The sequence below is a fragment of the Acipenser ruthenus genome, chromosome 3 (assembly GCF_902713425.1).
Source record: "Acipenser ruthenus chromosome 3, fAciRut3.2 maternal haplotype, whole genome shotgun sequence".
Lineage (NCBI taxonomy): Eukaryota > Metazoa > Chordata > Actinopteri > Acipenseriformes > Acipenseridae > Acipenser > Acipenser ruthenus.
In genome coordinates this window covers 104476150-104498922 of record NC_081191.1, presented here as the reverse complement: position 1 = coordinate 104498922, position 22773 = coordinate 104476150, and the positions used below count along the sequence as shown (strand labels likewise).

The 22773-nt window shown below is 37.0% G+C and overlaps 1 protein-coding gene across 2 annotated transcripts in view; it reads right to left on the bottom strand.

The window, feature by feature from the left end:
* LOC117394246 (docking protein 6) overlaps positions 1–22773 on the bottom strand; it is a 112733-nt gene that overhangs the window by 58489 nt on the left and 31471 nt on the right. For both annotated transcript variants that reach the window (XM_033992348.3, XM_033992350.3), the window contains exon 2: positions 11176–11283. In XM_033992348.3, the coding sequence (XP_033848239.1) occupies positions 11176–11283 (108 nt within the window). The remainder of the gene's footprint in view (positions 1–11175; positions 11284–22773) is intronic.

Here is a 22773-nt window from a genome sequence, read left to right as displayed (position 1 = left end):
TGTGTCGTGCCAAGCTTTACAGCTTTGCTTTTTTTTCAGCTTTAGTGTTGCAAAACAAAAGAAAACTTGGATAACAGCCATCATCCCCAGACAGAACTCTCATTAGTAAGTGATATGCAAATAAGGTGATTCTGTGTGTGTTGACAATAAAGGTAAAGTTGCATGAAGCACACAGAAGCATAAAGTGGCCAGATTGAACACAAAGTAGTGAACTGAAAGAGGTGATAGGAATGTCAATTAAATTCAGCACGAAGACAAATAAATTGTTAGTGGAGGAGTAGTAAAAACCATGCAGATGTTAGCCAAATTGTTGACTGCAAGACTACCAGTACGTTTCTTCTTATTTTAACATTTCAGTTAAAGAATTTGAATAATACCGAATGGCATTGGAAACATATTCTCTCAGGTGATGTGTGTTTTACAAAAAAGAAACCATACAATATCGTTATTTTATTTTATTTTATTTTCAAAGTAAACAATTTTAATAGTTTTTTAAACTCGGAAAATTACTATAACCATGTCTTCATTAACGGCTTTCTTTTTTGTAGGTTTTAGGACAAATCATGTCTTTTATGATCATTTGTCCATGTGAAATACTGTACTGGATCTGGCCACTTTATTAGGAAGGGGTTGTTCCTTGGTTAAAATCCATCATCCATATCTCCCTGCATGATGTTCAGGGGGCCCTTTCCTGATAACAAGATTATTATTCGAGTTAGGTGCAACCAGTTCTGATTAATCTTCAAGTGCGTTTACAACAAGCCTCAGTTTATTTATTCAGACATTTTTGTAAGGATCATTTGGTTTTCAATTATCACAGGCAATATTGTTTGAGAAACATGAATCAACACAGTTGCTCCCTGCGGATGTGTGTGTGTGTGTGTGTGTGTGTGTGTGTGTGTGTGTGAGTACAGTATGTTCACCTGATGGAGGTATCTAAAATATTTTAGATTTGATCACAATATTAGTAAAATACATTTAGGGAGATGTCCCACTGGTCTATACAGATTGTTTGCTACATGCATTGTCTTTTTTTAATATTGCAGGTGTTGGGGTTAAGCTATTCTGTTTTGCAAGGTGGCACATAACTTCTGTAACTTTTATATCATAAACTACAACAATGCATACATCATGTTTATTACAGCCTAAACAGAATACAATTAACTACTCTTACATTGTCCATCTGGATCAACAAAGCTAAAGTGAGCTAAGGCTTCTCGAAATGGTCTTTAGCAATAAAGTATTTTACTATGAAACTAAATAAAATGTAAAAAGTTTCAATGATGTGATGCAAAACAAAACAAGAATTGGAAACCAAACAAAGATGCATCTACCGTTTGGGTTATTGAGCATCCTCATTCATGCAGCCAAAGGTTTATAAAATGTCTCATGCTATTTGATTTCCAATTGTTCTCTTGTTTCCATTTAAGATCAGCACAGCTTATAGCAACATGCTTCCCTGTGGAAGACCATTTCAAGAAACCTCAGTACCCCACAAGGGCTTTTTGTACATTTGATTCTGGACCATGTGAGAGAAAGAGATTTTATGATGACCATTAACAACTGTCTGAGCTTCCCTGCTGATAATTGTGTTGTGATGTGATGGTTGCGATACTTGTTTTATTCATATGTAGTATTGAATTTCAAAGAAAGCTCTTGAAATCCATATATATGCAAAAATGTAAGTGTGACATACAGTGGTTGCTATGGCGAGCTCTAAAAATGGCGAAGTATGGCGCGATATGCTTCACAATAAAATTGAGGTCAATAGGATATGAAGTTTAGTATAGATGGCATTATCTGATTAGAAATGGATTTATTACAGATTACTACTGAAATACAAGTATAATCTAACTGAAAGCCTTAGTTTAATATACTGGACATATATAAAAATAACCAGATATCTTAAAAACTATAGCACACAATTACTCAGTTACTATAGTCTATATATTAAAAATAATTAGATTTTCATATTTTTTTTTAATCAGTCAAAATGCTCACAGACTGAGACAGACCTGCCCAGATGGGGCACTCAATTGATGAGAAACCTCTACAAGCTTATACCACACGATTTTAGTCGTGGAACCCGACTTAAATAATAGAAAACAGCTGTGTACCAGCTATAAAGTCAGTAGAGTATCTAAAAGCATGGTGTATCTAAAAGAGGTGGTCTTCGACCACAGGTTTAAAAAATGCAATGGTTAATGTTCACTGGACAACAGAGGTATAGGAATTTGACTGAAAGAATCATAGAAAATAGCCATGTACCAACTGTAAAGACACTTGGGGGGCAGATTAAATCTAACTATTGTGACATACCAATGACTAGGTATTTAGATAGCAGGTCTTCCCATCATGCCCCAGCTTTTTGGAATGCTTTGCCAGGGATCATGTGTTTTTATTTTTTGTTTTATTTTACTTTTAGTTCTTTTGTAGTTTGGTCTTAGTTTACTGGCCTTTTTTTATTGTGAAGAACTTTGCGATGGCTCTGCCATGAAAGGCACTATATAAAAACATTTCATGGATAACATTATTTTGCAGTTACCATGTACTGTCATGCTAGTTAGCAGTTTGTAGTTTGCACATTGTCCTACTACAAAAAGACAGATGCTAAAATGTGCTAAATGAAAAATGACCACTCTTTTAAGTTTGTAACCATTGGGAAATTCTACTCCTCAGTTGTAAAACTGACTCAATCAACATACATCTTACTATATGATAAAACCAGCAAATGAGTCCTGGCAAAGATGGCTGACAGACAAACCAATCAAACTGGGATACCTCAAGACATTTTCTTGGTAAGAACCTGATGCGAAACAGCAATAAGTATTCGAAAATGATTTATGACTAACATCACGTGAATGCAAACATTAAAACAATTGTAAACACAATAACACCTTACTTTAAACATGAAAAATATTGATTTAAACATACGCTGCAGTAGAGAATGGTATGAACACACATCCTAGGATATTAAATAGGTGACCAACTACAGATTAATGAGATTAACACCTACAATGTGATGAATCTTTCCGTTGTCCTCCGTTGTATCTCTCGGTTTATTGTAATTGATGCTGCAGTGTTTGTTATTTTGTAATCATTGGCAGCACTACAGCATCTATTAAAAATAATGCAATATATTTAATGCATAGTCAGTTAATGTCAAAAGAATGTAGCTTGACATTTAACAATAAAAAAATCAAATTTAATTGTATCGTTCACTCCAGAAACAAAACCACATCTAACTTGTCACACTAATATATTAAATCACAGTTTATTCCAAGAATTGTCATGACATGTTGTTCATTTACAAACCATGCTTCAGTTGTTTTAAAATATGCTAAACACCTAAATAGATCAACAAATTGTCCTTGCTGTTTACATTTTGTGGTCTAAGATAATTAAACAAAATTGAAACTGTCAAGCAATTTCCCCGAGAAGAGATCTAAGCAAACCAATCCCATTTTCTCGAGGGTTGTAAGCTATTTGTCAGTTTCGTCGATCTGTTATTAACTTCAAGGTTGAAGGTTTGCAGATTATGTCCTTTGTTACTGTTGGTGTTTTTAAATGTATAGTATGCTGATGCTAAAGTGTTTTCTGGCCTACTGTATATATGTGCAGGTCTCATATTTTCAATAATTTGACAACAGTTGGCTTTCATTTAAAGATATAAAGACAATCAAGCAAAGGAGACATAGAGGTTATGTACGGAATCGTCATTGTGTACCGAGACTCATCCCATGAATAAACCACAGGGCTAATAACCTCCCGAAACAGATAGCATTAGGTTGTTTTAGATCTCCAGATTGCTAAACTCTAATTATCACCAACCTCTTTTGAGACAAATTTAAAAGCAAGGTCTCTAGATTAATGCACTTGCTTTTCAGTTCTAATGTGCCAGCTTGCCCACAGTAGCTGACTTTGGTTGGTTGTACCAGCTTGTAACACCAATTCAACCCCCTAGCTTAAACACCACCAGTGTTGCATGTTCTAAAGCAGAATATACAACTGTACCATGAATCTGTTGCACAATAATGTGCATAATGATCTATTGTAAGCAGTGTCGTCACCAGAACTGACATTCTACCGAGGTCAAACTTAGGTTTCAAGCTATAGCTGGCAGTATTTATATGACTGCTTGGTATTTACTATACAACCTCCAAATCTGTTACACTGGAAACCAACAGAGAAAATGAAGGTGTATTTTACCAGAATTTTAAATGAGCATCAGTGTTGATGATGCAAAAAATCAACCTCAGTGTCCTCATAGTTAGTTACGGCCATGATTGTAAGGTATATTTAGGGCTTCTGATTTTCGGTTTTAACTGATGAAAAACAGTCAAACACCCCTGTGACAGGCTGCTGGCGTGTGGGTGCGTGCATTCTCTGTTGACAGGCAGGAGATCGAGATTGAAACTGATACGCCCCACAGGCGAGCAGGATTTATTTATTATTATTTTTTATTATTTGTTTATTTAGCAGACGCCTTTATCCAAGGCGACTTACAGAGACTAGGGTGTGTGAACTATGCATGAGCTGCAAAGTCACTTACAACAACGTCTCACCTGAAAGACAGAGCACAAGGAGGTTAAGTGACTTGCTCAGGGTCACACAATGAGTCAGTGGCTGAGGTGGGATTTGAACCAGGGACCTCCTGGTTACAAGCCATTTCCTTTAACCACTGGACTACACAGCATCCTAGACAGTGAACAGATCACGTGACACTACACAAAGGTAACACAATGAGGACATACAGAAGAATGTACATAAAGCAAAACAAAAACACTGTACAAAAACTATAAAATAAAAGGTGCGTGAAAACAGTGTGTGCTACTCCCTAATGCATGGAGGTCCCGCTTGCACACCTAGCTATACTTTATGGGGATCTACCATCCCTGAACTAATCTTTAATTTATTAACACAAACTGACTCCAGCCGTCGGCGGTTTTGGCTTCTTCTTTTGACGCCGATCCCAGTTCACCATCGCAGCGATCAGAGGTATTTCGGTCTTTATGTCTGGGTAGCATGGACAATCTTCAGCCCGTCGGCTTTGGCTTTGCAGCAGCCTTGAACTGTGGTGCACATGCTTTTTTTTAACACCGTGCAGCTTACTTGGGCCCGTCTCGCCAATTCGGACCTCCTGATCTGCTCAGCGCTGGCGAGCCTAACTGCCCAATTGGTTGCCTAACAACGTGTCTCAGCTACACACACTTGCGCAGGAACCAGCGATAGGGCTCCCTGTCACATATCCTCCCCATCAGAACGGCACCACCGGTCCATTTGATATATCTCCGGCTGGTTCCTCTTTTGTTTGGGGGGTCAGCGGGTGGGTCAGCGACCGGCATTGACAGGGCGACCGGAGCGCAGGCTGGTGACCGGGAGGTGAGAGCCTCGGCAACAGTGCAGCGATGTCTGCTTCACCAGGGGGAGCAAAACAGGAGTCTAGGCGAACAACCGTGCCTGCTGATGCTGCAACCTGGGACCCAGGCCCAGCGATGGGAGGTCCAGACACCAAGGTCAGGTGTGCATACCATTGAAGCCTGAACCTCAACCCCTATTCCAGTTTTAAATGCCACAAACACAAATATAAACTACAAACATAAATATTATATTATACTTGGAAGCTCAACATGTACAAAATACAGTAAAAAAAAAAAAAACATTTGCCAAAACATACATGTGCTTCAATATGATGTCACATTGTGCATAAAAAAGCAGTTTGCATAGTACATAACAAAAAAGAAAGATAGTCTTCATCCCTGGAAAAAAATGCCAATCCAAATAGCGCCGTCATCAAAGTTTCAAAGTCCTGTAAATGGGGGCACGTTTACTGTGAATTGCCTGTCAAGTCTCACAGGCATCGGTTCTAAGTCAACAGGGACGGTGCATTAGTGGTAGCTTAGTTTAAATATAAAACCTTTTTTTTTGCAACTGACGGAATAAAATCGTATTTTTTTAAAGATGTACTCTAGGAGGCATTAAGCAGGCTACTGTAAAGACTGCAGCAATCAAATACAGTGCTGAAAACATATGTTTTATACACATATTGGCACACAGTTTCATGAAAGTGACCATAGGCTCAAATAAATCAGTATTTAAGGATAAATCAATAATTTTACAAGTGATACACCATTTCTACATCTCCCGCAGCTCTCCCGCAGCTCTCCCGCAGCTCTCAACAATCTACTCTGCAAGTAAGAAGGACCTGTGATTGTTGGATGTGAAAATGTAAATTTTTTGCAACCCTCAGAAGGTGGAAAGGGGTGCAAATGTACCCCAGAAATGTACCATGTGCACTTTAAGAAGGATTACTCCCATTTCCTAGGTCAGATAAGGACATGCTTTGCATCAAAATAAAGGTAATCGATTAACATTTGATCACATGTAGAGATATCCCACAATCTTCAAAGAGTTATGAGATTTTAAACATGCTGGGGTTAAGGCAGAACCTCTTTAAGTAAATGCAAGGTACATTTAGAAACAAATTATTACATTGGTTAATTGGATTAGCTTGTTGTTTATTCATTATTCATTTGGGTTGACTGATAAAAAAATCAAATAATCAACAAAATATATAACTATTAAAAAACAGGAATCTGTCCGCATGAACATAGAGGATTACACATTTTCCAGATGTATTCTTGACACTAATTTCTTTATTATTCTGTGTATTACGTATTTGTCTTAAAATGGCTTGAAATTAGTGAAACTATTTACCATGTAGTTAATTTTTCTGTCTTGGCCTATGTTTTGAGAATCTGTACTCTTTAGAAATGCTAATATTGGCCTCCATCTATTCCTAATCAAAGGCCCTGGGAATGTTGTAAAGCCTGGGAATCGCAACTCACTCACTCAGTCCTGTGTCAAATTACAGCTTTACTGAGCCAAATTTTTTTATTTTACACAGCAATAAAAAAAATAGATTATTGTGTGTTTTCCAAACATTGCTTATAAGACTTAATTGTTCATATTGTTACTATTAAAGTCAAAAAAATTAAATTGAGGGTTTTTGTGAACAAAAATCAAAGCAATCCTGAGGCATACTGTAAGGGGAATGGCATCTCTGATGGAATATTGTAATTTATAATCATGAAGTAAAAGTAAGAAAACAATTGAGAAAATGGTACCATCAAACCATCGAATCATGTAATACATCTTGCAACTAATATAAAGTCAATACTGTATCTCTCCATCTTTATCATCAGGAATCCAAAAGTCACTTTAAAATATGAAATCTTAGGTCACAAAAACTGCACATATACATACTGATCAAATACTAATGGCAAAAATGTCAGAGACATTTTTTTAACCAAAAGAACCAATCTGGTAATTAATAGTATTAAAATTGAAGTTATTTCATTTATCTTAAGGCTTATGAGACTTTCATCACTCATCGATTCAACCTTGAGGTGAAATGTCCACATATTGTATCATGCACTTAATAAATATCCTTACTGATTACATTTTAACAATGACTTTATACACCGAATCATCATTTCAGAGGTAAAGCTATTAAAAACCAAGCTAAGTAAACACATGTTTACTGATGCCTCTATCTGTGTGCTGAGTTCAATTGTGTGTGTTTTTGTTAGAGTTGGAAGGGGATTATTTTATTACTATTACAATTAATATTGAAACTAAGGTAATAGAAGCTGTACAGGGGCAATCTTCTTCCATTTTATTTCAGGGCTCAGCCCTACACTGCAATTTAAAAAGCAAGAATTGGGGGCAGAGACTGGTGAAGATGCAGTGCGAATAGCAAACCAGTATGAAAGAGCATAGCAGTCCAAGTTGATAGCAGCCACAATTAGTGATGTCAGTTTACCACTATCCCCTACAGCACATCCACAGGCTATGCCTGCAACAATCTCTGTCAAACACGGCACATTGATGACACACCTGTGCCACAAATATTGTTGGATAAAATGGAGGAGTTAACAGACCGGGTGGCCAAGCTTTGTACAGACGTGGAACGAGTTGAGGGAGTATAGTACCAGCACAGCCCCTCTTATGAGCGAATGCAGGGTGACCTGCTGACCCTTATTATGCAGAGGGTGAATATGCACGTTCAAGAAGGCACTCTTATTATGCTTACCACTCCCATCAGGGCAACCACGTGTTTTCAGGGGAGAAAAGAACAGTTCCAGCTATAGCACAGCTGCTTGCAGGCTTGATGGAGTAATCTGACTTGGGGTCAAAGAGCTTCTAAGAGCTGCCTGTGACTACCAGGGGCAACCGGTACGTATTAGTAGTGCTGGACTACTAATGTGTTAGCTTATTCACTGTTCAAGTACAGAGAGACATAACAGGTGTCTGATGCTTATTTAAGAACTACTGTATGTGTAAGAACACAGCCTCCCTGAAGCTATCCACACTGACCAGGGACAGCAGCTTGAATCAGACCTGATCCAGCAGCTGTGCATTCTGATGGTTAAGTAGACCAAGACCTCACCATCTCCTCCTCAAGACGATGGTATGGTTGAACGCTTTAACTAAACGCTAAAGGGCCAACTTGTGAACATTGCTGCCCACCAGAGGGAGTGAATTGGACAAGCGCCTTGCATAAGTGCAGTTTGTGTCAGGGCCGGATTAACCCATCATTGGACCCTAGGCAAGCATACACTTGTGGGCCCCCTAACGCTGAACAAACAGCCACACACACACACACACATACACACACACACACACACACACACCTCTATATACATTACAGCCTTTATAACTAGCCCTCCACCCTTTTACAACAGTTTGAAGTTATTATGAATGAATCTGACAGAAAATTAAACTGTAGGGGGTGTGCTAAATACATTTCAAAATAAAACTGGAAGAAACTGAAGCCTACGTTAAATCCTGTAGCACAACTCGACAAGGACTTTTCCTAATTTACTGAATAAAAAGGCAACAGTTCAAACAAACAAGGAACACCATATGAAGTTGAAAAAGGTAATATATAGAAGGGTGCTCAAAGTTTTTTTCGCTAACAGTAGCTCCACAATAGTCCACGAAAATAAATAGTAAAAAACAAACATGCCTGTACATTGTTGTGTAATCAAATATGTTACAGTTTACTGCACGCAAAATCATCAGTGTTTCCTTGTTTTTTTTTATTGATTGGGTGGGTTTTGACTTGCTTCATTAAAGAAAATGTCCTTTTCTCAAGAGCACAGAAATCGCCAATGTTTTGTCATACAAGTAAGTGCAGGTGTTACATATGGTAGATGTCGGTACCCTATAGAATTCTGTACCCTTGATGATTCCACACCGACACAGCTGTATTTTTTTAAAGACCGCTGGACGTGAACGCTTGATGTTTCTGAACAGTATTCACATGTAATACAATGAAAATGTGTTTAAAAAGAAAAACAAAGTTGTATAAGGTTACCTTAATCAAGGGTTTTGTGTACTGAGCAACTCAGGAGGCTGAACTTACTGTATATCTAGAAAAGCAGTGGTGTTAAATGTGCTGTTTTATTTTGCCACAGAATTAGTTTTGTCTTGCTTACAATATTTGTTGCAAGCTGCAGCAGAACTCATGGAGAACACAATGGGGCTCGGGCACAGGAATATCGCGTGTGCACGTCTAGTGATCTTTTAAAAACTGCACATGCACAAGCATGGAATAATGAGGGGATACACAATTCTATGGGGTAACATTACAGAAATCCGTGTAACACCTGTCAGAACAATTTGCTTTTGAGATACGCGCCTCGGTTCGAATGTCAGTGAGTGAAGTTTTTCCAGTCAAATCTGTATATGTAAAAAAACAAAACAACAAAAAACAAAACAAGCCAAAAAAAAAAAAAACACATTCCGTTTTGGGCCCCGCCCCCCTGAGTTCGGGCTCTAGGCACAGTTTGCCTATGCATTAATCCGGCCCTGGTTCACAGCAGTACTAAATATATACGTCGATTTTTCTAATAAACATTAGGGAGGCTTGATTTACAGTACGCTGGCTGACCATCAGTTCAAACCCAGCATCTACTGCTATCTCCTGAACACCTGCTGCTTTTATTACCGATCTGCAGAACAAGCTGTTGTAGCTTTTCAAGCCAGCCTGGCAAAACTGTCACAAAGCCAATCATGTCTAACCCTTTGTGGCCCTGAATAGTCATACTTGCCCCTGGCATCTGATAACGGCGGCCATAAGGAAACAAGCTGGCTGTGACTGCATCAGCGCTCTGAGATCATCATGGACATTTGCAGAGCTTTTTTCAGATGTTATAGTAATAAAATAATGACTTGGATCGCATTATTGAGGTGTTTGGTGATAAAACGAATGATCAGGAGATGATTGATCGGTATGTACGACTATTAATATTATTATTTATTTCTCAGCATATGTGAAAGCAACAGCGAACGAAAGGGTGGGGCGGGGCTGGAGATGCCTAGTGAGTGCTTTGTTGATATGCAGGGCCTTTTAAACCCGTTTGACTGGGGAAAAAAAAATACTTTTAAACAGCGCGTCTAAAATTAACTACGCGTGTGAAAATAAATTGGACCTGACGCGCCTGTCACGCACTTAATAAATGGACTGCAAAGGGCTAAAGAAATATAAGCACCAGAAATTCAAGAAATTGGCTTTCTAGGGAAAAGTATCAAATTATTTCCCTGGTTAATAATAACGATAATACTAATGAATAAATGCTGATTTAATTTATGCTTTAACAAACAAAGCAAACTTATTTGTTTTTATCTCAGAGCACTGACAGATAACACAGAACCTAAGTGTGGTTGAGTTCAGGACATGTTTCCACATAGAGTGTTTCTTGGCAGGATTCCTCTTGAGCACACCAAGCAGTATATTATAATACGCTTGGATCTTAAAGGCTAACAAGTCTCCTGTGGACTTAATTTGGGTATCCTTCAGTCTAAATGCTCTGAATTATCCAAATGGATTGACTCAGAAGCCCCAGCGACATACATACAGGAAGCAAATTCAGGATGAAAACATCAGTGAAACTGCCTTATAAATTATGGATTTTCATTTTATTTTTATTTTTTTAAAATTTATTTAACATAAATAAAGTGTGTCTGGAGGAAAAATAAAATTCACCACTCATTTCATCAGGAGTGCATGTGGACGTACTTCAGAAATATATATATATATATATATATATATATATATATATATATATATATATATATATATATATAACTTGGATGCATCCCACACACCTTGTGAAAGTTTCTGAAGTATGCTGCCTTCTCGTCTGGAAATTTCTCTAACCGTCGTGGACCTTTACTGGATGCCTTCTTAAACACCAACCAGCAACGTCTAAAAATCTGTCAATGGAATGAAAAAATGCCATTAGAAATGTTTCAGCATGGTCATCAGAACTGTAATGAAATAAAAAGGAAAGAGCAATATGCATTACAACATTGTAAAATCCAGTTTGTTTCTATGTATTGGTTCCTGGTATATAAAGGATTAATTTTCTCAGTGAAAGTTCTGGCATAGTCCATCAGGCTGGACTGGCCTCAGATTGCGATTCTAATGTAGTTTTTCCCAGTGAAACTGCATTACACAAAATGTGGGCATGCCACTGAGAGAAGCTTTAGTTTTTGTAATATGTCTCAGATCCTGTTTTATATGCTGTGTTGAGCTGACACTGCACAATAGTGTATCGAGCAATGTCAAGGCAATCAATGGCATGTTTTTACCTAAACACAGTTTGACTATGGTTTTTGATTCATAACCGTAGAGTGTTTTTGGGATCACCCAACATAACATTTCCTAGTAAATATAATTAAGAAATCTTTACTAAGAAATGATCATTAAGAAATTGATTACGGCCTACATGAACTCCAGTATATTAATGTGTGTTTCATGAGAGTATTTATTTGAATGAATGACTGATCAATACATTTCACAGTGTACTTGAAAGTAATCATTTATTATAGTCTTCCCAATTTTGTGTGTATCATACTTGAAACATTTTTTTTTACAAAACATTTTTGGGGTAGATAAACTGACACACTAAATTAATCTAAGAACAGGTGTAGTTACAGTACACTTTACCTACCGTTTACTAACATTTACTACATGTGTTTACTACAGCACACAATTAAGTAATGTGAAGATGGAACTCTATACATTAACAGAATGTATTTAAGTTATCCCCCCAAACATATGATTGAATTGTATGTATCATTATAATGAATACTGTAAGTATAAGTAGCTTCAGTGTTGACAATGTACTTGTGTATTCTTATTTTAATAAAGTTTGACTTTAAAACATCCTCTGTGAAATTTCCTGGGGCACCCTATTTTCATTTGTGTTGTACCTGAAACCTGCCAATCTATTCAGCATACTTACTGGACTTAATCAGCTGAAAGAGCCCATATTCCATTTACAGTTTAAAAATAATCTGAGGTTCCAGTCAGAATTGTTTGTCAAGGCAATTATAAACGTGTGGATTCTTGAACAACCAGTGCGTGATTTAATACAAAAAATGTAATATGCATTTTAGAAACCACAATCGCTTCCTCTGTGTGCCTCCATTTGTATGATGTATATTTAATGACTGAAGCTATTCAATTGGTTTCCTTTCCACAGACAAGATAGATGTTGTTTACTCAGCTGAAACCCTTCATAGCCTAGAAAAATGCAAAACATAAAAAGGTGGCATTTCAATAACTGATTCATGATCGTTTCTGCTGTCCCTGCTATTCTTCTTGATGTAACAGTTAACCTTTAACCTTGTTTACAAGACATCTTATATTCAATTGAAACTGCACAGATTTTTTTTTACTTTCTTAAACCTTTGTTGAATGCTGAAGCTAACTTAGCAGTATAGCTGTGTGTCAGTTCTTAGTCACAGAGTATGAGGAGATGCTGTTCCCCTTGATATCAGATAAAAATAGACTAGAATGAATCACTGGCAATGTTTCAACATGGTGTATAATTGAGCCAATACTAGTTTTTACATTACTTATAATGGGGGCATAACCTAATTATCCCTTCGATGTAACAGTTTGATATAAAATGTCACATTATTGCTACTGCTTATAGAGCTTATCTCAGAACAGGCGTTTAATGATGTCAATGTTGCATCATAATTGCAAACGTGAATCTGATTTTATCCCATACTCGCATTCCTCCTTTCTTGTTACAGCAAAGCGAAATGTCTTACAACTAAAAATGCAATTATTGAGGTTTCAAGCAGGCTTACTTTAGTGTAAAATCTTTACAATATTACATTCCATTAAAGCCTGCAGTAGACATTTTAGAGATTGTATACTTGAAATGCAAAATCAAAAAACAAAATTCATCAAAAGCGTTATAGATCACTGCTGCCTATGATAAAAATTCCAACGACAAACTTAAACATATATATCAATACTTTAGACCCTTCAGCCCACCACTAACCACTACCAATTGATGTATAAACACATGACGTTACTTATGTAACCCATTTTACCAGCCTTTAAAAGAAATCTCTGTGTCACAGTGGCAGTAAATTAGTTCCTGAAAAATATTAAATATTCATTATTTAGTATAAAATAAGTCTGGCTTCGGTAAATAAAACATCAAGATTGGCTGAATAAGATCACATGCCCATGCAGTAACAATGGTCTTACTGCACAGCAAAGGGCTAATCACCTCTGAAGAACAAAGCACATCTGGGTTGCCGCCATACTGACAGTTAAGAACTTCAGGACCCTTAAATAGTCAGCATTTTCTAATTATTATTAGTCAAACACTAACAAATTAAATATAACCGTATGCAATTCAAATGGTCTTGTGCCTCACAACGTATCCAGGACTGCGATAAAATATTCTACACACAGCATGCAAACCATCTTCGGGCCCAATTGTACTTTCAACCAGGCAGTTACGGTCCAAATCTACAATCAAGCATTGTCGCAGACCACAAGTGATCTTTGACACAGACAGTGACTCTGATTAATCTATAATCAAGCACCACCAATGAAGTGTATATATATACAGTATATATATGATTGCAGTACAGTGCTACTTTAACAAGAGTGCATTGAGTTCAATAGCAAGTGTATAAACAGACTGTAGATTAGCCTTCCTAAATTGCTGTTCTCTGACTAACAAATCTCCTGATTCTCTACAAACTTATAACTGATACTGATCTTAATCTTCTCTGTCTAGCAGAAACCTGGCACTCTGTAAATGATAGGCACTCACTACATCTATCCACCCCAAATGGCTACTCACTCTTTGACAAGCCACGCGTCATGGGTAGAGGTGGGGGCACTGCTGTTATTGCTAACTCTGTGCTTGCCACCTGAACTCTTTCTATGCCAGCCTTCTCTTCGTTTGAGCATCTCGCTATCAAGCTCCCCTCACCCTTGCTGTTATCTATCGTCCACCAAAGAATAACTGCTTTTATTGCAGAGTTCTCACAATTCCTCTCCCTAATCTGCTCTTCAACTGACAAAATTCTACTCCTAAGTGATTTCAACATCCATGTCGATTTTCCTTCTTCCCCTCTAGTGACCGACTTTGTCACGCTCCTGGATTTGTCAACGTTTCCATTCACACCCGTGGACATACCCTGGATCTGCTCATCACCAGGGGTCTTGATATCTCCAATCTCTGAGTCTCTCAGATCTCTCTCTCTTTGACCATTCCTTAATCACTGCTAATATTAATCTTCCTGCACCTTCAGCTACTACTGATACTGTTATTCACTTCAAGACCATTGAACAAATCCTGCATCCAGCATCGATAAATCCACCTCCCATCCATCCTCCTCTTTTACCTGCCATGATTTCTCCTCTTTCCTTCGAAACAAAATCGACACCATTTATTCTCCTGCCACAAACCCAGTATAATACTTGACCACCTTGACTCCCCTTCGATTGCCCCTCCTGCTCTCTCTTCCTTCTCTCCTCTCTCCATTACTGATGTCTCCAGCCTATTGTTGAAATCAACTACTATATATATATATATATATATATATATATATATATATATATATATATATATATATATAGATAGATAGATAGATATAAAATCAACCAACCTTTTATTTCTGTTTCAACAAATGCATCCTGCGTCAGTAAATATAACAACATGAAACCTTTTTAAGAAGTGCAAGGGCAAAGGCAAGGCTTCTGAAAGGAACTGCACAATTATAACAGTATCAAACTAGCCAGAAATTGCTCAGAGCAATATTTCCGTTCTCCAAGCTGTCATAAAGTTGTTTCTTTAGCTAGTTTTACTGCATACCACGGAAATGGATTTGTTTGCCTTTGCACTTGCTGAATCTTGTAGTGTACAATACAAAAAAGAAAAAAAAAATTATTATATTTCTGGTTAGCAACCTAGGACTCATCAAATCTGAAAAGGAATACAACATGTGGGTGGGCTTTGAGAGAACATACTATTTAGCTTTTAAAGAGCAGAATGTGACTAATAATCCCAGCAAATGGATTGTGGGGCTGTGCAAAACTGATGCTCTGACTGAGTGCTATTTTGCTGAGTTCCTCTCAATATGGATTCCAAGAACATGTGTGTTTACTAATGGGAGCTGTTTAATGGAGCAGCATTAGTTTTCATCCTGTATATTAGGTGCAATGCCTGCATGTCACATAATACTTTTATTAAAGCCAATCTAAGCCCCTTATTCTTGTAAGTGATGGTGTGATTATGTGACATGATCTATATATTAACACAAGGGTAATACCATGTGGTATAATCCATGGTTTACACTAATTGATCAATACAGTCCTGTAACTATCTTTTCTCTATCTGATGGGACTAGTGAAAAGACACAGAAATAACACACTATGGAAAATAAAAGTAAACCAGTGGTGTAGTCGATGGTATATGCAGGTAAACAGCGTTTACCCACTTTTAATTTGGGCAATATAGCGTTTACCCACTTCTCATATAAGGGATACAGAGTTTACTCGTTTCTACTCTGTGATATGCAAATCCTGCGTTAAAGACAAGATATTTTAACAGTGAGGGTCTGTGTTGTGTTGCTGCGTGTGAGACTGACAGCTGAGAGCTCTCAGTGAGAACTGTGGCACGAGAAAGGGGGCGTGGCCACTGGACTGTGTGTTATCTTTGTGTGTGTTTGTGTGTGTGTGCACGTGTTCTGTGATTGGTTGTTTATGTTTTGTTAGGCACACTGGACCTGCAGGGCGGTAATAGTAGCCTTCATCCTAGCCCGTGAAAGGACGCTCATAGAACTATTTAAGTGCCGTCGGGTCTGTGAATGTTCACACGTGAACAGCACCTGAGAGGGGACATGACTGTATGTGAGGGCTCTGGTACCTGCTCATGTTTATCTGTTCAATCTATCTGTTCAACTCCACCAAACAGGCCTTTAGCCACATTTTTACTCACCTCTACACCACTGAAGTAAACTCATTATGAAAACATAGTAACCAATGAATATGTGCTACTGTAGTGGAAGGACAAGAACTTATTATCACTGAAGTAAATTCCATGATAGTGTTTAAAAAATCTGGTCCATCACCTCAGCCTTCCTAGGTTGTAGCATTCCGGAACGGGTTCAGACGGTTAACAAAGAAAAGTACAGCATTAGATTAGCAATTGTAAGTCCCATGTTAGTCATAACACTCAAACTTTCTTCAGAACCCAAAGATGTGAAAAAGATCATATTTTTTTGAGGGTTCAGGCTGATGCCAGCAAAATTCAATAGGTTTTGACCACTCCAAAATATTAAAAAACAATATCTTTTAAAAGTCAGTTAGGTGCTGACGTTTCATTAAATAGTATCAGTACATTGAGACAACTAAATCATTGATTAAGTATCTGAAACTATAAGGTGCAAATACTGATGGACACCACTTTATATGTGGTTCATGGGTGCAGTGCAGTGCACTATTGTAGAGCCTCTGCTGCTGAACAATGACGGTTTATTTTATTTACTAAATGGGTATTATTCATCAAGAGGGAAGTGAGTGATGGAGATGGACTGCTGCAGTGCCTAATGCAACCTGATTGCTTTAGTAAGACTAAAACTCCAGGCCTGATTAATGGAGAGAATGTTGCTTATTTTTGCAGCCGACTAGTTAATTAATAGTCTGAACACAATGTTCTTTGCAATTGCTTGGAACCAGAACTGCTTTTCATTAGCTTTTTTTTTAATATAATATAATTCAATCAGCTACTTAATAAAAAATAACATGAATAGTTTTCTTTGAAAATAACTAATTGTGGTAACTCAATATAATGTTTTATTAGGAACTGGTGATTCATAATGTTTTTGTCAGTTTCTCCTATAGCTGTTTTTGTTGTTTTTACTTGCTTATCCTAGCTTCTTTAGTATATTTTCCTCTACTGAATTTTGTGTAAGCGGGTATACATGAGACAAATCTTGTTAGGACTTCAGCACAAATGATCCAGTGCTCATACTGTTGTGGAATATGGCAGCTGTCTGTCCAGCTGTATGTCTGTATGCTATATATTTGAACATGTATCTTGAGTGTTTGTTTCATTATATGAAGGTACCTGCCAGTCTGTCGTTTATAATAAGGTCAGTAACCAAGGGCACATGTATCAAGACATTTTCATGGTAAGGAGCCTATTTGAAACAACAATAAGTGTTAAAAACACTTTATAACACTACATTTTGTGTTAGGACATATAGTAAAAAAAAAAAAAAAAAAAAACATGAGTCAGGCACAATAACATGCAAACTGAAATGAATATTAGAGTGCATGGACCAGACAAGGTCAGTTCTTTCAAAAGACATTTTAATTGCAGCGACCCAAATTGAGATGAATATAAAAATAAACAGAATGTAAACATAAAATAATGTTGTAGGAAAACATACAAAACGGCAGGCCTCAACGGCAAGTAATGCATTTTATTATAAACCCTACAACCTGTTCAGTAACGCTTCAAGCTTTGAATGCATCGATTTCACAAGATTCCTTGTGCGTGTTAATACAGGAAGAACACCCAGGGAGCACCACAGGTTGGTGTGCCTGTTTCACAGCACATCAAACACAAACTTGCAAGCCATTCACAATGTACAAAGTGCAACTAATCCCATTGCAGTCTGCAGTCTCCCATAAAAATGGCCAATATCTTTCACACTATAAACTAAAAAAGCTGTATGAAATATACTATATTATTATAATCCATTAATATTATTTTATTAGTATTATTATGATGAAGGTGTAATAACAGATTCCAGGATATTCAAATATGGTCTAATATCCAAAGACCTAGGCTGTTTAACAAGGAAATTGGACCATATTTGAATGCCCTGTTCTTGGTTATTGCTTTCTTATTCCCTGCCTAGTTTCTTGTTCTAGGCATATTATTTTCAATATGAATCCAAAGTAGGCACAAAGACTGATTCTTCACCTCTTAAATTCATTTTCTGCTGAAAAAAAATCATCCCTGCCTGCTGGGGGTGAAGGTTATCTCATTACTTCCATAAGACGCTAGCCGACACCCCACTGCCTTCAACAATCAGATTTACTTTCACACCAGAAAGACTGCAGCATGTTTTACAAGCCACCTCAGCAGCAGGAAGGTTATCAGTGCTCCAGCATGCAGGAAAAACAGCCCTTGTTCACTGAGCGTAATTACTGATTTAGGGGCTGCTTGTCATGATAAATAAAAAATATAGATATCACAGAAGAAATGCATTCTGCATAAAGCTATTGCACAAGTACCAAAGACAATTCTCTCACAAACCTAGGAGTGTAATAATTGTATTTTTGTCTCACGTTAGCTGCAGGAAATTTATGTTACTATAACAGCGTAATATCTTCAAAGCCTTTTTTATTTATAGCTGATATAACCCATATTGATTGGTCCTAAGCAATTCCTAATTTTTTTGTTCTTTATTATACCAATTTAATTTTGATGTGTTAAAGTGTATATAAATTAGTTCATGAGTTACTTTTCAGTTTCAGTTACTAGCCAGAGTAATACTATATGTAACATGTGCTGAATCAACCGATGTGTCTTTATGTAAGTATACACCAGCCCTTTAAAATCTACTCTGTATTACCAGAAATATAAAATAAAACCCAATCCACAAATGTCCAAACAACGCGCTACCTCTGGGGAAAAAATGCATGTTTTCGTTTTCCCCTTATTTCCCCTTAACCTCACAACTGAAGCAGCAATTACGATTCAGCTAAAGTTTCCATTATAATTCTATTACCACGTTCTATATTTTAAACATGCATGTCACTGACATTCACTTTATAAAGTTTATTTACCTGAATAAAACCTTGCTCTTGAAAAAAGGTTGAAAGAAAAGTCCTATTATCTTTCCTGCACAACTCCTGTGAAACACATCTTTATCTATCCCACATTTGCATGGGCTTTATATGGACTGTGCAACTTTGTATCCTCTGTTGTCCTTCTATTACTTGGCTTGATTGGCTATGACACATCAATCCATTGCCAATACTGCATTTCTCAGCTATCTTGCAGTCTGTATAGTGCACCACTCCCTCTCAAAAATGACATTCTAGCAACACTTATCAGTCCTGCAGTTCAGCATTGAGTCAGTTCTTCTCAAATGGTGTGATTCACCATACTTTCCTGAAGTCTCATACAGATAACACCAGTCATACATCTAGCACATCTGCCTGATAATACTAGACAGCCTTCCCCAAATGCTATGCTGAGTACACACTTACACCAAAAAAACCTTAATCTGGCAACAAAAGTCAGCCTATTCAACAATACTCAGACCTTAAGAATCTTCAGCTGGTAATGTGATGTTATCCTCCAAAAACCCAGCCTGACAGCAGCAGTCTTTAAAACGTTAACAATATTCCAGTCCTATAACTTGGGTCGGCCATCTAAAAATCCTAGATAATACAACATACAACACAACAAGAATATTTACATACTACATCACAATGAGAAGGAGGTGGAGTGAGGGTGAAGATATGATCACTGACTAATTAACTGATTAAATGGAAGTACAAATGCAGCTAGGCTTTTGGAAAATAACTGGTTAAATCGTATGAAATTGATGTTTTTCATCTAAAAATCAATCTTTATTATTATTTATTTTCTTAGCAGATGCCCTTATCCAGGGCAACTTACAATTGTCACAAGATATCACATTATTTTTATATACAATTACATTATTTTTTTTACACATTATTTTTACATACAATTACCCATTTATACAGTTGGGTTTTTACTGGAGCAATCTAGGTAAAGTACCTTGCTCAAGGGTACAGCAGCAATGTCCCCCACCTGGGATTGAACCCACGACCCTCCAGTCAAGAGTCCAGAGCCCCTAACCACTATTCCACACTGCTGCCCTTTTATGTACTCTAATCAACACAAGGGGCACAATTTTGATGACGGGACAAACTTGCACTCAGTTGACAGTTGGTATTCAATTTAAACAGCTCCAGTATTTGCCACTACACCCCTGCTGTCTTACCCTTACTATTACAATGAACAGACCAACGATGCTGAAGGACAAAAAGATGACAAATATAGTATCATTCCAGAAACAAATTGTCCAATGCTGTGAGTTTGAACTATGAAGTGATTAGTAATCAGGAAGTAGCACAATATTTTAATTTATAATGTTGCCTTGAATATTCCAAATTGTATAAATATGAGAGAACTTTTTCATAAAACCCAGTTTACATTTCCCTAAAATGCCTTTCACCAAATACAACTTAATTAAAACCTAGCTTGGGCTAGTGCCTTTATCAGTTTAATATTATTTATAAACTTAAATTTATTATTGTTACCTTATCATTTGTGCTTCTGTGATTCTTTTGACACTGTCGTCTCCATGGTATAGTATTTAGTAGGCTACAGCATAGCAAACAATACAGAGAAGGTGGAACCAACAGAGGCCAATTGTGCGCCGCCCCCTGGGAACTCCCGTCCATGGTTAGCAGTGGCATAGCTTGGATTTGAATTGGTGATCTCCAAGCTATAGGGTGCATCCTTCACTCCGGGCAGAGTGCGTTTACCAGATACGCCACTCGGGAACCCCATCAACTTCCTTTATTGATTGCATAAAATGTACTTGATTCCTGAAAATATAAGTTCATTAAAATAGGATGCATACCCTCAATCCTCTATGGAAATACACTGCTAAAGTCAAATGTTAAGCTGCATCTAAAAGTTTACTATGGTCCCATCAATTGCTTTCATGAAATACTTTCTGTAAAATCTAAGTCAAGTACAATACTTAAAATCATAAATTATTTAAATGGTATTTTTTAAAGAATTATCAATGTGTATTTGTAATGATGTTTTCAGATATACGGTATATCACTTTGGCATCTATTTTATTAAATCGTTATGTTTTTCTTTCATGGCAAAATATCACGGAAATGGGAACATACAGGGCACGAGTATATTCAAGAGATCATTATAGCACATTATCAACAATACCCTCCAGATACAAAGCCAAACCAAGACCCATTATTTTGCTGGAGAAGAATTAATCAGACCTTTGATATCAAACAAGAAATGATAAACAGATTCACCTGGCAGGTCACAAGGTCTTGATATTGGTAATGTAATACATCTACAATATTGGGTATGCATGTCAAGTATGTCATAAAATAATCAGCATGGACAGTAATATTTTTCTGGTATGGAGCTATTGCTATTATTGTTTTCTACTATAAATTGTATTTAATCAACACAGCAGCAGTGTGTTAGTTTACAATGGCTTTATATTTTAAATGAACTACTATAGGGTAAAACGTTTTTTTTTTTATCCATATTGTTATAGTTTTATTACAATAGCAAAGCTTTGTAGAGAATTATAGAAAATGTCACCTACAATTGAATTGGTTTGTGTACAAGATGGTCTGCAATCACAATTTTCCAGTATTCATGGCCCCACTCTAGCTATCCCATTACTGTATTTCAATGGGCCCAATTTATCAAACATGGATTTATTTGCTCTCTGCGACAAGCTAATGCATGCTTAGGATAGCACCTGTTTCTGGTGTATTTTATCAAAGGTTTCCAATCCCCCTGAACTATGCAGCATCATTAATGTATTAATTAGCCTTTCTGCACTCCTGGAAGTTATTTATTGTACTCACAAATACAGAACACAGAGAGAACAGTGAAACTACTTTCATGTTCCGTATTACTTTCTTTCTTAGAAGAACTGGGTAAGCAGTAGTACTATCTATTTTTAATAATTATAAAATCATAACATTGTCATAATGCAACTAGCATTTTTGTGTTATTTAAAAAAATATTTTACATAGACTCAGCGCTCCACTTATTGATCGCCTTGCTATTTTAGACAATGTTTACATGATGTACCAAAGAGTACCGGGGGCACTTTATATAGTCCATTGAACACTTATTTATCATAACACAATTTCAACTAAACCGAAGATTTGGAATCCAGCTTTGGAGATGTTACGTTTGCTCAAATAAACCATGCTCGAGTGTCAGGGGAGTCTCAAAAAGAAGTTTTAAGTAAATCGAAAGGAGCTTCAGGAAAATTGAAGGAAGATGAAAGAAAATCAATTAAATCTTGATAGAAAGTTTCTGGAAAGCCATCAAAGCCGCCAAAGGCAGTTCAATCATGAAATAAGGCAAAGTTTGGGGAAGGTGATCCAGCAGGAGGTAAAAGTTTCAGTGAGGGATAGAAGAAGTCCAGAGGGTTCCGGTTCCAAAAGCAGATGAAAGAGATAAAGGAAGAGCTGTATGTGTTGCGGGAGGAGACAGAGAAATATAGAACAAGCAGTACAACAAATCTGTTGTGGGCAGCAATGCTATTAAACAGTATTTTCTTTATATGAAATGTATTGTGGGCAGCAATGCTGTTGAACAGTAC